General features: G+C 37.0%; 1 protein-coding gene across 1 annotated transcript; it reads left to right on the top strand.

Moving 5' to 3' along the window:
- Window positions 1-5,615: 5,615 nt before the first annotated feature.
- Window positions 5,616-18,746, top strand: unm_hu7912 (un-named hu7912). The gene is made up of 2 exons (XM_027030462.3): window positions 5,616-5,841; window positions 13,697-18,746. The coding sequence occupies exon 2, from the start codon at window positions 13,739-13,741 to the stop codon at window positions 16,931-16,933; it is 3,195 nt and encodes a 1,064-aa protein (XP_026886263.2). The 5' UTR covers window positions 5,616-5,841; window positions 13,697-13,738; the 3' UTR covers window positions 16,934-18,746.
- The last annotated feature ends 38 nt before the right edge of the window (window positions 18,747-18,784 follow it).

The following is an 18,784-nucleotide window of genomic DNA, read 5'->3' as shown; positions in this document are numbered from 1 at the left end:
TTGGCACTCAGACAGCGGGATATGCCCACTTCCCAATACACACATCAATCACACTCACAATTCCTCTCTCTCTCAAGCTGAACCATGCACAATTGGCCTTGCTAACCTCCTAATTATTTAAGCCCCCAGTACTTCTCCTTCACTTCCATTCATCCCTTCCTAACCCATAAAATCCATATTGGTCTCTGCAGTGTTGAGGGCTGTACTACACAGGCATTGTTGATGCATATACAGTGCTGCAAGTTCCATATGGATTTTACCTATTATACCACCAACCATTCCCCAACACAAATTATGCACAATATTAACATAATTCATAAAACTTACCACTCTTACAAGTAATTTTATCATGCCAAAAAGCAAAGAAATAAGTCTGGACCTCAGAAAGGAATGTGTTTGTCATCTGTAGGATCTGGGTTCCAAACTGGCTGTGAGCCTTCACTAAAAATGGTGTCTGAAGTGGAATGTTAGTGTGAGGCCATTTGGGGCATACTGAGGGTTGATGACCCCCCTCCCTCTGCTGTGAGGAGATGGTGCAAAGCCTACTGCAAAACCCTGTTAAGGGGCATGGGTGTGACCCTGGATGAAGGGTGGATGTGTGAGGGACACATGGAAATTGTGAAGTGCAGGGGTGTGCTCTCCGAAGGTGAAGTTAGTATGATGGAGACCATCACTCCCTGAAGGATAAGGTGGTGTGATGGGGACTTTCATTCAGCAAGATGAAATGGGTGCTTGGAAGTTGCTTGAAATTGTATGACAGATTTAAATCAGTCATACAGTGTAATCTTATCATAACTAACCAATTGAGTTGGAGCTATCGTGTCATAACTAATACATGTTGGCTATGGTTTAATGACATAAGTATGCTCACAGTTGTCCAAACAGCAGACTCACTGTTCTCACATGTTTTTATTTAGCTATTCAACAAAAGTCTCACACAATGGTGTTTTCAACAAGTTCCTGCAGCTGTGTTGTCTTAGGGAGTGTGTAACTAATAGGAATGGCACCAGAATCAATGTTGTTTATGTTTATAATAGAGTAGTACCAGTGAGGTCTGACAATGTCTGTCTCAAACCCTAAGATATAACGAAAAGATCTGTTTAAAACAATGAGATAATTCAAGAAAAAGAGAGTGCTAAATCAGCCATGGTTTACTCATCCAGAATCTTTCCCCAGAGTACCAATGGTACATTTTAGATTACTCTGTTGAAAAAAATTACAATGCTAAATTGCCTATAGAATGGAGTAAAAATGTTAACTATATATGTGGACTGAAAAAAACATCTTTGCTGAAACACAATGAACATCCCCAGGCTGAAGAAATGCTTGAAAATATGTATGTTTTGTGTAAAAAAAAGTCTCTCAAGCAACAATCTCTATAACAAACGTTAGTTTGTTCTAGAACAGTTACATATCATGATTTTTCAGCATTTCCCTAGAGTTAAATGCATACATTTCTATGTCTAAGCAATCTCACTCTATATTTTTTTTTTAATGAAAGGTGGATTTGCTTTTTCTTCATAGAGTGTCTTTAGTATTCCACAGTGCAAGAAAAGGGATATGAAGGAATTCTGCACTCTGCAATTGTTAGCCCTTGTATTTTTAAAGTAGAATGGATGCTGGAGACTTTTTCTAAAGCTTGATTATAAACTGACAGCGAGGATTTCATTTTTCTTGTTATATATATATATATATATATATATATATATATATATATATATATATATATATATATATATATATATATTTGGCTCATGGCAGCACTTACTGACAGATAAAGTTTCCAAGGATTGCCCAGATCAGCTATATGAAAGCATGCAACTCAATGCCACACATCTTCATATTTGCCTAGCCCTATATAAAGTCAATATGAGCATAAGGGCATTCATCCAAAACTCATTGGAATGTACTAGAGGACATCAGAAGTTAACATGAAGACAGTTGCCCAGGTAACCATAGTGCTGTATATACAAACGAGAGGGACTGTGCCCATTGCTGTTATGCATTGGCTCATATATAATTAATTAGAGAGGGTACAAGTACAGATTCAAGAGTTAAATTGTACATGGATGACACCAAACAGTATGCCATGACAGAAGGGAACACTGACTCACTGATTTACCTGACCAGGATCTACAGCAAGGACACGAGAATGACATTCAGGCCAGAAAATGTGTTTACTGTTTTGGTCATTAGCAGTGGCAGGCTTTTCAGTATGAGTAGTGAGGAATCATGCTGTGTAGGAATTTGAACTGAGCTGTTCCTGGATTTATTATTTTTTGGCTGGCTATTAAGTTGGGAGTATTTGCCCTATGGAAGTGACATATTCATAGCCAAATGTGTCTCACAGATCATGGCAAAGAGTTAATATCAATAGTAAACTGGACTATCCCATTATATTTAATATAGTATTAGATTTAATAGTACGTTAAAAAGTGTTTTAAAACTATCAGCCTAGTACAAAAAGTGCTCTGTATAGATAAATATAGAGTATAGATAAAAATAGAAGCCTTTTTTCTCTCATTCATCTATCTCAGTTTTGCAGAGAACAATTATTAACAAATGCCCTTCAGTCTGAGCAGCTCAGAGTGTGGCTGGTTCTTCTGGCGAGCTCCCCTCAGTATGTTGTACTCTTTTACTGAGGGGACAGCAAGCAGTCCAAAAGCAACATAATGACCCAGGCTGTTTTAATCAAGAAATAAATCCATGCAAAAGAAATGAATGGATCATCCTGTTTTTCAGAGTCTGCTTCATTACTCTCCCTACCTAGCTCAACCAAAGAGGTGAGCCCACCAGACCCACTTGCTTAATCAGTAGCCTCACTGATTGTGATCTATCAATAGTAGATGTAAAATCTGGAAAAACAACAGTAATTACAAACCCTTTAAAATAACAGAGTCAAATTATTCTGCTCAGACACGGACCAAAGGATTGAATAAAAGCAAGCTTAAATACAGTGTCATGGGCTATTTTTAAACAAGCAACAAAAACTTGTCACAGTACGCTCCCCTTCTCACTGATCATGTGGTACGGCCCACCATGTGCAGTGGGAGTTCTGATTGTGTTTAATGTGACTGCCTCCTTGTTTGTTGCCACACCCCAACCAATAGGGCACATGTTTGTATGTATATAAACCCCTGTGTGTGTCTAGGTTGAGGTCAGTTATTGTTCATGTTGGCTGTTATGTGTTCATTGTATTCATGCTGCACTGATTATACATGCGTGTCATATTTATTGTACTTGTCTAGTGTGATTAAATGTCCGTCCCTGTCGAGAGAGGTCTGCTCCTTGTTCCTTTGGCCGTCACAAAACTAATATTGCCTCATGCATTTATAGACTATAAATTGATTTTTTTAAACGTATTTTATGCACAAATCTGTTTTTTCTACATACAAAATAAGATTTTTGCTGATTTATAGGACATTCAACTAAAATGTATCTAAATGTACATAAATCAAGTTTGTGCAAACATTTAAAGAAAGAAAATTGTTAAATTAAAAAACAATGTTTTTCTCTGTATCAGAACAAAGCTAAATTATTATTGTTTAATAATTAAATTGTTAAATAATTTGAAATTATTAAAATAACTGATAAAACCCTTATCCTGCCACTAATTTTCAATACATTGCAGGAATTATACATTCCAATGCTTATCAGGTAGAGTGTTCCAATGCTTATCAGGTAGAGTTGCATCATTCATGCCAGATTTCAGTCCCAGGCCTGTACCTAAGCAGGACTTGATGGCTCTCTGGTAACATGTGTCTTCTTCACTCTCGCCTTATGCAATGTGGGAATGGATCTTGTCCTGCTGTGTCATATCAGACCCATATGGGAGCAGGCAGATGGAAGGTAGGCTCAGCCGATAGGGAGCTAGCTGTGTTGCCATGCCAATAACAGCGATGGGATTCATTAGTGCAGGAAAGGAGGACCAGAATAGAGTAAAGCATTATGAAATCAGATACACATTACACTGATTTACTTTTGTTCCAATGTATTTAATCACTTTAGTCATTATACTGTGGTTGGGTGATGAACATAGGAAGATTTTAAACTGTATGTTCATTCACGTAAAGTACTCATGCTCATGTTCTGTGGCTACACTATAGATAATGTGCGCTGTCACTAAAGGTTAACAGCCATTACACTCTTCATGTTCTTTCCATACTGTCTGGGGTGCCAAATGCTATGAATGTCATGACAGCCCTAAGCTCGGCAGTGTTGCTAAGTCAGTGTTGCTAAGTCATCTCACTTGTGCTTTCTTATCGACAGTCACCATCACAGACACCATCATTTCTACCTTCTTATCGACAGACACAGTCACCGAAGCAGACTCAATAATTCATGCTCATCTGAAAGGGAGGAGTGGGAGCACTTCCATTAGACTGTGGTCATTGTTTCTATTTCCCATACAGCTGACGAGAGGTCAGTGGAGTTAAGGATCTTTCACATCTCTCTAATTATTAATTTAATTGAAACACATCTTTGTGTCTCAAACTCAACCATGCATAATTTCAGTAATCACTGTTCTGAACATAACTAACAATGAGATTGTTACAGAGGTACAATATGAGATGATGGCAGACAGTGAATTATGAATGACTCAATTTGCCTTTTGTGGCTTTAAAACATTTTTTCAAATTGGATAAGAAGGCTATGAAGAATGGTTAACAGTAAACAGCTCTTCTGCGAGGTCCTAACAAAGAGTACACATTTTATCTTAATGTAGAATTCTCTAGAATACCCCAAACATGGAATAATAAGGACGTTCTATGTTGATTAGTGAAGAAAGAATGCAGACTGGAGAGCTTTGGGGAACAAACAAGCCTCTGATTCACAGTCCATTAAACAAGATAAACAAAACAAAGCTAAATTACAAAACTATAAACTAAGATGAAACAACATGAAAATGTCCTCAATAAATTTAAGCAATAAAAAAAAATCACGTATGGTAAAATTAGCATTTTATCACAAGCACACGCTAACGATGACATGAACATTTGCACAGAAATTAATTATATCCGTCTGTGTTTAGGCAGAAGTTAAAAAGGTCACAAACAAAAATGTTTGTATAAAACCCACTAAAGCAAAAATAAGCAGTGACTACAGCCTGTCTTTATTAAACTGAGCAACTACAAAGACTTATGTAACTGGCCGAAGGAAAACAAATGTATCCTTAACTGAACACATATAACAGAGAGTCAAAGCTGTGATCATGGGTAAAACTGCCAGTAGTTAAATTCTGTTCATAGAATCTCCTTTTATTATCACCAGCTGTGCTTTTTGTTGGTCATCTAAGTAAGTTAAGCAGTTATTCTGAAGAATGAATTCATTCCCCAAATATAATTCACACAAATCGCCACAAGGAGCTGAACAGGAAACAAGAATATGGAGGACAGGGACGAAATAGGCCAAGTAAGTTTGAACTGAAGTAACACATTTTAAAAATTAGCAAGACACCACACCTTTGTGATACAAATCTCCTACACGACTCACGATTGTTCCAATATTGTGCCATCGCATATGGTCAGTCAGCGTGTGACACAAGGGCTCTCTCTTTTACATGCACGCACACGCACGCTCCTACACGCGCGCGCGCACAAACACACTCCACGGCGCATTTATACCTCGTCGCACTCTTGAACAGAATACAGTCAACCCACTCCTCTTATCTCCGGCCCGCAACACTCGAGGGCAATTAATAATAAAGACGCACCCTCATCCACTATAGCGCGATGGAGAAAACATAATCGATATAACGCGGGCGGCTGCTTCAGGAGTTACACCAGGAGATCGCTTATATACTGAGCAAACGCTTGTATACTGACACTTTGGATGAGCACGGTAAGTCTAGCATTCGTGTTATGGTTGCAGAATATAACAGAAATCGTCATGTTTTAATGATTGTTGCCCTGAAATAACGACCGACTTCGATTATTTTTAATGATGTCATCTCTCTGGAAGGCGTATGGTTTTGTTTTTTTTTTACGAGTGATGCTGCACAGAGCGGGGGTCGTGGCGCAAAATTTTTACGAGAACAAATGGTGCTTTTCTTTTTCCATTTTCTGTATTTTCTGTACCGTATTCCTTTTTATTTTTCTAAGCTAGTTCTTCAGAAAAATATCTACAGTTGTATATGAATAGATTCATTTGCAGTGTATCTAAAATATAAAGTGACCTACAGAGTCTACATTAACACTTGCTGTATGACAATTCGAAATGAATCCGAACGCTGCTTTCCAAACTCTGTAGTATGTATTGGCTGTGTCAGAGTTATGGTGCAATTGTGCGCGGTATCCAGGTGACAGAGCTTGTGGTATGTCGTGGCTCTTGGGAAAAAAATCAAAAAGCTGTTAAAACTGATTTCGATATATATATATATATATATATATATATATATATATATATATATATATATATATATATATATATATACATACACACACACACACACACACAGCAGATATATACACAGCATATATACACACACACAGCAGATATATATATATATATATATATATATATATATATATATATATATATATATATATATATATATATATATATATAATTTATTTATTAAATTTTTTACTTTTTTTTTTACAGCAAAATAGATTCTTTACCTACCTTCTTAAGCCAAAACCGAACCATCCTGGTTTATTTCCTTACTTTTCTTTATTTTATGGGCGCCGCTGTTTTCTGTTTTATGTTGCGTTCAAGACTTCTGATTAGATAGCTAGCGTTTTAGAGTATCTCTTTGATGTGGAACAATGAAAGAATGAATGCGTTTAGTCTTTTTTTTTTTTTTTTTTTTTTTCGTTTTTTCAGCCAACCGGTTGTGGCCAGCAGGGGGGCCCCTGATCTATGGGGCCCCTTGTATTTGCGTGGATGGCGGAGTGGTAAAAACTGTCATTGGTGAATAGAACATTAAACATATGGATGCTCCTGAATTACCTCCCTTTTCAATGCACAGGTACCATTCACCTGAAAATCACACATTAATGAAAGTTCACATAAGATACACATGATTTAAATAAGCTTCAGCAGTCCCAAAGCTTGCCCCTTGGAACTGAATTACAAGTGGTAGTCCGTCTACTACGGACAACCTTTCAAGATCTTGAGCCATCATCAGTAGTCATTGATGGTTTTTGACAAGTTTTTGCTGTACAGGTTCAGTATGCCAACCTCAGCTGTGGTGATCTCTCTAGCGATGGCTATAGGCATCCTTTTATGATTGTCTGCAGCTGTCATTCAAAACTTTACTTTCAGACATAAACCTGTCACCAAACAAAATAGAACACAGCGTGGGTGTCCTTAGGCCTGTTTTAGGGAGGCTATAGCCCCCCTTAAATGTTGTTTAGTGCCCCCAAATAAGCATGCATTATTAATTTAAATCATCAATAGTTCCCATTCATTCTGTCTTATTCAACTGTGCCATTGTGTCTCCAAATTCACAAGCTATACTGAGATAAAGGGGCACTTGGACCTGGGAGAGGTGCTGCCATACAACAGCATTGAAACCGGAAGACAATTTTAGTCTGAAAGATTTAATATTTGGACAATCTGTGACACCATTACCAATTGCTCTGCACTGATTTGCTAAAATCTAAATCAGTTTGTGCCATGATATTTGTGAGACAGAGGATCTCTGTGTCAGAGAATGTTGCTGAAGAATTTAAACCTAAAAGTAAAATCAAAGTCAAATTTATTTATATAGCACTTTTTACAACAGCCATTGTCACAAAGCAGCTTTGCAAACATTGGAGTCCAAGCCCCCAGTGAGAAAGCCAAGGGCAACAGTAGCAAGAAAAAACTCCCTGTAGCATAAGGAAGAAACTTGCAAGGAAACAAGACTCAAAAGGGGATCCTATCCTCTTCTGGCTGATAACGGACACTACAATAGCCAGAATATAAACAATAAGGAGCAGAATAAGTAGTGAGAGAGGGAAAAAATAGAAGTAAAGAAATAAACAATGAATGTTTGTTCTGGTTTTCTAGAAGTCCTAGTCTGGTTTCGATGGTGTGCTGGTGTCCAAAGCCCATCTTGCATGAGAACCTCAGTCAAGGGCAACAGAGAGATAATAGGCTGGGGTGGAGGTGTGGTGGGCTACAGCAGGGGGTCATCAGGGGGTGGCGGGAGATGCCATGGCAGGTGAGACATGTTGGCTCTGTAACAACATGACATCAGGAGTAGGTCAACCTCTGCAGAAAGAGAGAATAGATTATTAGTCATGTCCAAGTACATAGGTGTGTAAATTAGGAAACTATAATGTGCAAAGACAGACCTTTGCAGATCTAGCTATGGCAACACAGCTAAATGGATAGAGCCAGAAATAAACACAGGCAGGAGGGCACCCTGGAACATCAGCACTCCACAGCTCTCAGTCAACAAACTTTAGTTACAAAAGAGAGGTGACAAAAAAGAGGTGACATGGCAGCATCGTAACATCACAGTTTTCCATAACTCTCAATTAAAAATTGCAATTAAAAACCAGTAAAATAATCTTAAAATCAATTCTAAATCATACTGTTAAACTAAAGTGCAGCTGTTTAAGGACAGATGTAATATGATCCCTTATTTTAGTAAGTGTTAAGATTGTCACTGAGGCACTCTGCACCCTTTGAAAACTGGAAAATGGAGCTCTTTGGACCAGAGAAAAGATTATTGCAGTAACCTATAAGTTATGTTACAAAAGTGTGTATAAGTTTTTCACTATCAGCTAAAGAGAATAAAAAGCAGATCTTAGTTTATTTCTAGGGTGATAAGTTGTTGTTTTGCAGACATTGCTAATATGACTCTTGAACCTAAGCTCATGGTGAAAGGAGATGCCCAGGCTTCTGACACAATGTTGAGCATTAATAGATAGTGACTGTAAATAAATTCTCTAATTGCCACTTTTTATGGCTTTTATCTAACACTTTAATCCAAAGCAATTTATGACTGAATACAACTTGAGGTTAAGGGCCTTGCTCAGGGGCCCAGCAATGGTTACTTTGCAACAGTGGGGGTTGGACTGGCAACCTTTCAATTACCTTAACCACTGAGCTACTGAAGATCTAGTATTTAATGTCCAGTAAAGTAATGTCCAATCCAGTAAAGTATTGATAGATTGGAGGGTCAGTAACAAGGGACATATACAACTGTGTGTCGTGCCCATGTATGTTGGTACTTGTTAATTACTCTGGTTAATGGTAGCATATAAAAATTAAAAGTGCTGGATGCAATATGGATCCCTGGGGTACACCATAAAATGGGAGTATTGCTTAGATCAGGACTTTCCAATGGCAACATAATATTCACAAGCACTCAAATAAAAGTTTAGGACAGTGCAATCCAATCACGTTAACAATTAAGCAATATCTTGTGGTTGAATGTATAGAAGTCTGCATTAAGATCTAAACAGTAGAGAGAGGTTGCTGGTAACCATTCTGGATGACTCTATGATTATTTAAAAGTTTAAGTGCTCTTTCTGTGTTATGATGAGCTCAGAAAAAAATGCTAGAGTTGAATAATCAGTTAATTGAATGGATACCACATTTTCAACTATCTTTACTAAAACAGGAATGTTAGAAATTGGTTGCCAACTGGGGTCAGAGTTACTCGTTTTCAGAAGAGGTCTAATGACATCTGTTTTCAGACCCTGTGGGTAAATCCCCTGTTGAAATTAATGATTAACATTGCACAGAATATCCTTTTTGAGGACATCAAATATGTGATTGGTACTAAATCAGTAGGACAGCTAGTAGTGTTCAGTTGTGAAATCACTTACTAAGGTGTTTCAATATTGATTGTTGTAGAGGTTGACATAGAGCTTCCTGAGACATTGTGTACAGAATGTTCAATGGGTGAGTAATAGCCATTAGCTGTGTTATCCATAATGGACAGTATTTTACTACCAAAGAGTTTGTTAAACTATACACCTTTGTCTTTAGAGAGTTCTAAAGGGACATGTGGAGAGCTGTTAACCAGTCTATCAGTTGCAGAGAAGAGGGATTTAGGATTGTCTTCATGTCTATTACTATTAAGCAAATTTGTTGTTTCTCCATAAGTTTTTAGAGATACAATTAGCAGTAATGTATATACATTCAATATGTGTGGCAATAAAAGGAGTGTGTGTGTGTGTGCATGTGTGTGTGTGTGTGTGTTTGTGTGTATATATATATATATATATATATATATATATATATATATATAGATAGATAGATAGATAGATAGATAGATAGATAGATAGATAGATTCCAGGTGACTGCAGTGTACTGTAGTAAGAGATGTAGAGATATTAAACTTTTTCATATATAAACTGATTCCTCCTACTACAATATTGATGTTCAGATCATAACATTCATTCCATAGGGTTCTAAAATACCCAGAGTGTAATTTCATTGCTGCCATGCAGAATGCACAAAGATATGTAATTAATGCAATGTTTATTAGTATTAAAATGCCTTGCCTTTGGGAATGATATTCCTTAATTCTGATGGTCCAAAGGTGTTCAATAAACTGATCAGTATGTATAACTTTAGAATGGATTCAGAAGCACTTTGCTTGCACAGATGATGAAGGACTTCCGTGTGAAACATCCTTTTCTGGAAACGGTGTATATATAAACGAAGATGCTTACCTGCAGTGTACTGTAGTAAGAGATGAACAAAATGTTTTGGACAAAGTTACCACACACACACACACACACACACACACACACACACACACACACACACACACACACACACACACACACACATTCACACTGTAATGCTTTGCAATGAAATTACAATGCATGCACTATATATGAATTGACTGAAAATAACTGTAAACTGAAAGTGTGATTTGCATACTATTTGAAGGTGTTTTAAGACATGGGAGGCTGTTGATCTGGATGTTGGGGTGCTGCTAGTGAGGGTGGCACACTGCAATACTCTTTTTGATTAACACTGCAAATTTGCCTACCTGGAATAAATTTCAATGCATGCAATGTTAGTTATTTGAAAATACTGAAAATACTGAATCAGTAAGGTTTGTTGTATTTTATTCTTTGCTTTAGTATCCTGCCTACATAGGCAGGATACTAAAGCAAAGGATAAAATACAACAAACCTTACTGATTCAGGTAAGATATCATCATCTGATGAATTTATTAAATACTACAAATTTCCTGCATAAGAAATTTCAGTCATAAGCCCAGTTAAAGATATCCTAAATTACTCAGAGTGCTACTGTTCCAGCATACTTCAGACTTCTGCTACATTAAAAACAATGTGTACTTAAACCCATTGGACATTTTATTGGGTATCCTTATTCTATAGATATAGGATTATAGGTGTCAAATTCAACTAGTCTACTCTATAGTGCCTAGTTTTGTAAATCTTTACTAATATTAGAACAAATAGTAATGGATAAGATAGTGGTAGTGGTTATGAACAATGTTGTAACACATATGTGGTGGAATTGTGTGTGGAATACAATGCCTAAACATGTATTTGGGTTTTTGCAGTGGTCAGCAGCATGCTGACTGGTTGCCATCTGCTGCCATGTACATGTTTAGAACTGACACACACACTGTGTAAAAAACCCAGCAACACTGCTGCGCCTGATCAGCTCATGTTATATAAGTTTTACATGCATAACCATGCCATTGCCATGTTGGTGCTAAAGCTGTACTGAGAATGGCTCACCACCCAAGTAATAGCCAGTAAGCAGAAACATACCAGTCACAAACAGGATAGGATCCATTTAAACAGGATCCATTTAAAAAATCAAATCAGATTAAAAAGATTAAAAACCTGCTGCAAAACAGGTTTCAGAGGAGACAGGAAACAACTCCTCTTATCTTGGGTGACAAAAATGGAATGACTTATAACTGTTTAAAAAAGGTGGCCTGCTTGAGAATGATAATTGCTTTTAATAGCCTGCATTCTGGAGGCAGTAACATTTCACACTTGACATTTTGCTCCACGTGGACCACATATATTTAAACAAACAAACAAACAAAAAAAAGAAGACGTAGTAACATGGGCTTAATGTGAGGGCTCAGGCAGCCTGAACTTGTCTGGCTTGCTCTATACACTGACTGCATTGAGTAGATAGAGGATTAATAACCTAATGTCATGACATCATACTGTTATCCTGATACCAGAGACTTAATACAGTTTTTGTAAGAATGTCACTGAGGAACATGTCATTTTAATATGTTTAAGAAATGTTTAATATACAAGATTATCATTAAAGTTACATCTTTAGTTGTCATTTTTTGGGGGAAGCTTGGCTTGCCTTGCCTTTGTGTGGAGTTGCCACTGATAGAGAGTATAGGGTGATTCTAAAATAAGTGTTTTTTAATAAAGCTGCTGGTGAGCGTATAGTACAGTGCGAAAGGGGCACCGATCAAACATTAATCATGAATCTGCTTTGTTCTAATATCAAATACAAGAAAGAAATGCGCAAGTGGGCAAAGTACTGAAGAAACAGTGTAAGAATCAGAGTAGATAAAATTATATTACTCTTGCATCAGTGTTCAACATTAGTTTAGATGTTCCAGAGCTTAATAGTGTTTTTAAATCCAAACTAAAAGCATATATTTGTTTTTATTAAGATTTTATTTATATTTATTTGTATGTTTTACTTTATTGTAATAATATTTATTTTCATTATTTCACCACCATTGATATTTTGGAATAAAAAGCACCATATAAATAAAAACACATCTTCCTATTATTGAACACCCCTTTGCAATGTGATTAAACCCAGTGGGAAGCTGCTGAGGACCAGCACATTTCTCAGTACTAATTTTAGATTGTGCTCTGCATAACTCAGCCCTTGCAAAGAAAAACCATATATCAGCCATTTCCCCTTTTGTGTAATCAGTTATTTTAGTTTTTGATTTTGTACATTTACATTACAATTACATTAAAATGCTAAATAAGCTTTATTTAGACTTACCTTACTTCATTCATGAGGGTATTAAAAAATAAAACTTGCAATAATGCTTTATATTCTGGTTTTTATTGTGTAGAATGTGGAAAAACAGTAAATGGACATGGTATTTGTTGCAAGGGCTCAGTTATAAGTAATGGGAAACAGCTTATGACTTTAGTTTCTGGCTAAAACATAGTAGGTGGGTAATGATTGATGTTCATTGATGATTTGGAATTTGACACTGTTTGACGTCTCTTTATTGCAGGCCTCACATTGAGAAAATTAGTATGCTCACTAAGTGACAAATAAAAAACCTGCCCATTTGTTCACAGAGAATAAGCATACAAGGCTCCCAGATCTTTATAATCAATGTTGAATCAATATTTATTTCAGTCATTTATCATGAATTCTCTGATCTCTCTGCAGTCTGTGTGTTTGTGTGTTCTTTAATAGTAGTGCAATTTCATCAGCATTTTAAGTTTAACAATAATCAGTAGTGGTCTACTTGTGCCTTTTTTTCAGAATTCAGGATCAACGCATTCACGTGTGCATGCTTGTTCATTTATGTTTATTGTCAAACTGGCAAAATTGTAAAACTGTAAAATTCCTAATCAATAATAAGCAACCTCAAGTCCTGGTTGTTTTTGAATAAACATTTATTGGAGATTTCTATTATTTAATTAAGTCCTTAACAAGCTGTTCATTTGTAGCATAATGTTAATTTAATTGTAATTTAAAAGTAGTCCTAAATGCACCAAATGTACTTAACCAAATGTTTTTGCATTTTTAGGTGGTATGATCTGAGGAATAAAAATAGAGGTGTATTCTTAAAATGACACGGACTGATCCTCCTGACATAATTGCATCAACCCTCTATCAAGACATCACAATTGGCCCAAACTGTGGCCCAACAAAGTATTCTGTGTCCACTAAAAAATGTGATACCCAAATGGTTGGAACACTGAATCAAAACTTTGAAATCACCAACAAAAGACACTGTCGTAGCTTTGACTTCATTGAGTTACTAGACGACCCAAATACCTTTTCTTCATCCATGGATTATCCTTACCCAACTGATCACCAGGCAATGAACAAAGATGTCATGTGGAATGGCACTGGACAGCAGGGGCATCTTCGTTTTTCTTCCCCTGATCTATTCAATACAAGACTATCACAACAAATGACCAACACAGACAAAACCAGTGAGTCGGTAAGGACTATTGTTCAAGGCAAAACCCGTACAAAAAGTGTCCCCAAAGTTAGAGCCACCCTTACCCCTGTACCCATTACAGTCTCACAACCCTCAGCAAAGAGAGGGATATCACCCGTGGATCACCAGAAAAGACCTGATATGTTACCCCAAACCAGAGAGACATCTTTTAATACAAATCGGGCTTTGGTTAATGAGGTGCACCCTATCAAGCTGCAACCTCATACACCACTGTATGTCTCAAATTGTTTTGAGGGAAACAGTCAGGACAAAGTAGCCAACACTCCCCATGTTAGGTGTCGAGTGGATATAAAGCCAGATGCTTCTGTTCTCCAACACACTAGAAGGAAGATGCGGACCACCAGTGGTGATGCTCCCTGGCCGCACTACTCCACCTCAGGCTTCAGGAGCTTGTCTGTGCCACGTCAAATACCCACGTCAAGGACACCCACTCCCAGTGAATGTTTTGGCACAAACTATAGGCAAGCATACCAGTTTCCAAACTATATACCCAGCAGTTACTATCATCCTTCAGATAACTCTTCAGGTAGGACTTCACTCAGAGATGCAAGGGAGTACAGAACTCTTTCAAATCCAAACATTCCAACCAAATTTTTCTTTACAGAAGATCCCTGCAGATATCCAGGCCAACCAGCTAGAGCATACTATCAAGATGACCAGTACAGTATTAACAGCAGTAATGGCCAAAACCCTTCCCTTAGTGGTCAGTATGTGTATGATCCAAGATCTCGCTGGGTCCATACAATGCCTGTGCGCACATACTATACTGACCCTCGCCAGGAATCCTTAGAGGCATACTACAATAGACCATATCCACTAAGTGAGCCAGAACCATACTTCATGCCTTCACAAGCACGGACATACTGTCGAGAAGGTGCAAGATCATATGCCTTCCCATCAGACCATTCAAAAATGTTCTATACACAGGCTTGTCATTCCCCCGCAGAACACCACATTCCAATGAGAGCATACAACACAGAGGGACGAAAGCCACCACATATATCTCAAGTTTTTTCAGATGACTGGCACCGATCAAGCATAGCCACATACTCCAGCCAGTACCCATCCTCACAGACAACTCCTCAGAGAGTCCCAACACTGACCCCTTGGTATTCTAATGAATTCAATGAACCTTCTCTATTAGGAAGGGATGTCAGAAACTACTCAAAGTCCTGGGACAACATTCTTATCCCACAAATGGAGAAGGAACATGCTATTTCACGAGGAAGGAGTTATGAGAACCTTTATCATCAGCAGCGAGAGGTTTTGCCTGATAATAGACAAAAACCAGTAATTATTAACCTCTCAAGTTCACCAAGACGTTATGCTGCCTTATCTTTATCTGAAAATTCTCTGGAGAAGTATGCCAGTGAGGGAAAAATGGGTATGGGACAAAACTGGTTTGTAACCCCAGAAATCACCATAACAGATAATGACATCCGTGCAGGTAACAGCAGAAATAAAGATTCAGGCTCAGTCAGTTGGGATTTGGAAAAGGGTAGGCGGGTTCAAAATGAGAATGCTCATAATCTAGCGAGACCCTCTGATCCACTAGAGAGGAAACATAATAATTCTACCTTGAAACAGAGCCTTGAGCAACTGGATGAACTGTTAGCAGACTTGGTCATTGATTACATACCTCAAAACAGCAGGCAGTCCAATAAGGAATTGATAGACCAGCTCAAACAGTTGATTAATGATGATGATGTAAAGGGAGAGCAGATATTGGATCAAGAGGATTCTGGACGTTTAACCACTCAGACAGATTCCTCAAAGACAAGCCCAGATACATTTAAAGATCCAGATAGTGGTTGTGAGGGATTTCCAAGGAGTGCTGAGGACATATCTTTGAACCACACTCGAAATGATGATGATGCTATGGTGTGCTCCAACAGCAAATGCCAGCATAAGGAAAATCTGTTTAATGCCAGTTTGTACTTCAAGTCCTGCCATAGTTGTCACACTTACTATTGCTCCAGAAACTGCAGATGGGAGGACTGGGACACCCACAAAAAGACCTGCATGTATAGTCGGATCAGTAGTGTTTGCAGGCATATCCTAAAACACTGCCGAGAGAACTCAGAAGTTCATAAAGCTTTCTCACGCATTGCTAAAGTGGGATACCTGTCTCGAGGTAGAGGGGTCCTTTTCATAGGATTCCCAAACCCTGGTTCTGCAGATAACTTTCTCCAAGTTGGGCTTGAGAGCCTTCTGATGTCCCCAGTATATCTGTCACTCAGAGAGTTGGACAGCTTCAAAGATAACCTTGGAGAATACTGTAAGGAACTCCAGGATGCAGGCAAGCAATATGATCCCAATGAATGTTTCCTTTTGAATGTTTCCATAGCAATTGGTGAACTAATGTTCAAGAGACCTTCACCTAGATTACAAGCACCAACAGTACGCAAATATGCCAAGGTATCATTAGCCTCCTCAAGCCCAGATAAAAAAGTTCTGAAAAAAGAAAGTGACATGGAGACACTAATTCTTACACCTCCCCCTGGAACATCTGATATTGATAAAGAAGGACAAGAGGGTAGGAAAGCACGAGAGGTCTGTTTTATTAACATCCAAAAAGAATTGAGAACAAGAGGGGTTTTCCTTCGCCATGAGTTTCCACAAATATATAACCAGCTTTGTGAGTTTGTAGAGAGCAATAAGAGGTTCACACCCACAACAATTTATCCCATAGACAAGAGAACAGGGAAGCAGTTCATGTGTATGATTATGGCAGCTTCTGAGCCAAGGACACTAGACTGGATTGGTGCACCACACCTGCTTGATGACATTATATAGGCCATATAGGCTTCTCCTGCCTCTGCAGTTGTATAGGTCCCCTTCTGTGAAGTATGCTCTGTGTAAATCTATGTAATAGGAATATTTGTAGATATGTATTTTATTACAGTAATTAGTAAAGCTTTCTGGTGTTTGCTAACCTGCGACAGCATTATGCTTACTGACAAAATGCTTGTGGGATGAAATGTATGCAGAAAAGTGCTCTACGGCAGATATATGAGCCCAAATTGTTTTGTTAATGGATGATTATTTAATTTGTTTATTTGTTTAGTAAATTGTAGTGATTAAATATAATCTTGGAAAACATTTTCAAATTAACAGGCCATGAATTCTAGCCTGTTAAAGAAATGAATATGCACTTGCATGTAGTATGCACGCAAAAAAAAAAAAGAATAAATATATTACAGAATTCACTCAAACAATTCAAAGCAATATTACACTGTATTTTTATATATATAAACATAAATTCTGTGCTTTTATCATGCATATATCCAAAAATCTGGGATTGCAATTAAGATTTGTTTAGCTACTATAAAACACATTACATTTAAATGTCAAGAAGCAGGATACAATGACAAATATTTCAGTCTTTGAACTGAAAAGAAGCTAGAAAACTATGGAGCAGATTTTGTGCCTCACCTCCAGGGCAGAAGAAAAATTGTGTGCTGTTTCAAGTAACATTAACTACGTTGCTAACTAGAAATGCAGTGACATGCTTCCATCAAATTAACTTACAATGTATCTATCTAACATTTGCAGGTAGATACATCTAACTAAGCACTAGTTAAACACCATCAGACTTTGTTAGCATTCATGGGCAATTTTCTGCAGGTGTTTTTAGGATAGAACTCAAGCCATGACTGGGAAATATAATTTTACAAAATAAAATAGTTTTGGTTTTGCAGCACATTTTGAACGTGTCATAATGAAAAGGAATATCATTGTGTATAATGTTTCACATTTTTTAATTGTCACAATTGCATTTAAGATGTGGCACAGAATCTACGCCATAGATTACCATATTCCATATAGCCATGCTAATTATTTTGTTTTTATGGAGCACTGCATGGTTGTCACTCAAAGTTAAAATGTAAAAATCTAAACCATTCTAATGTGGTTAAGAATATTAAGTACATGAGTCAACGTTTGATGGATAAAGTTACAAGCAACCCAAATAATCATAATATCACCAGAATACACACTACTGATAAGTTAACATATTATTATATGCATAAGTTAAATCTCAAGTAAGTTAAAGCACAAGTTAAATCTTTATTCTATTACATGCAGTATATTTAGGTTCATTCCAATGTTCTGCTTTTGTTCACTGTACCACTTTAGGATGATAGTGTTGAAAATATTTTATCTTATTTAAAAATAATATGTTTATATTTTAACCCTAAATGAGAAATGATATAACTAATATATTTGAAATTGAATATTTTACTAAAGTTTGTATAATTTTTGTGTGGGATGATTTAACACATGAATAAGTATGCAATGTAATGCACATGAGATATACAGGCCATGTTTGTGAGGGAAATTATCATTGTAATTCACTTTATTTGTAAAGAAAACCATACACAAAAATCACTAATTAAAAAAATAAAATCAGAACAGTAAATTCCATAAATTTGCTGATAAAAATATTTGTCCCTGTGTTTGGTAATTTCCGTTCATTATTTATTTGTACATTTATTTATTTCTAATGCTTGTTGCAAAAGTTACATATTATGTTAAATGTAGTTTTGTTTATGTTCAGTAAAAGAAAGTCTCAAGCTGTTAATGAACTTAATTAAATAATAAATATAAAGCACCTGTCCAGTCATTGTTCCCTTTGTTTCTGAACTG

This window comes from Electrophorus electricus, chromosome 20, assembly GCF_041902795.1.
Source record: "Electrophorus electricus isolate QZ-2024a chromosome 20, ASM4190279v1, whole genome shotgun sequence".
Taxonomy (NCBI): Eukaryota; Metazoa; Chordata; class Actinopteri; order Gymnotiformes; family Gymnotidae; genus Electrophorus; species Electrophorus electricus.
The sequence above is the reverse complement of the archived record's forward strand: the minus strand, read 5'-3'. Positions and strand labels throughout refer to the sequence as shown.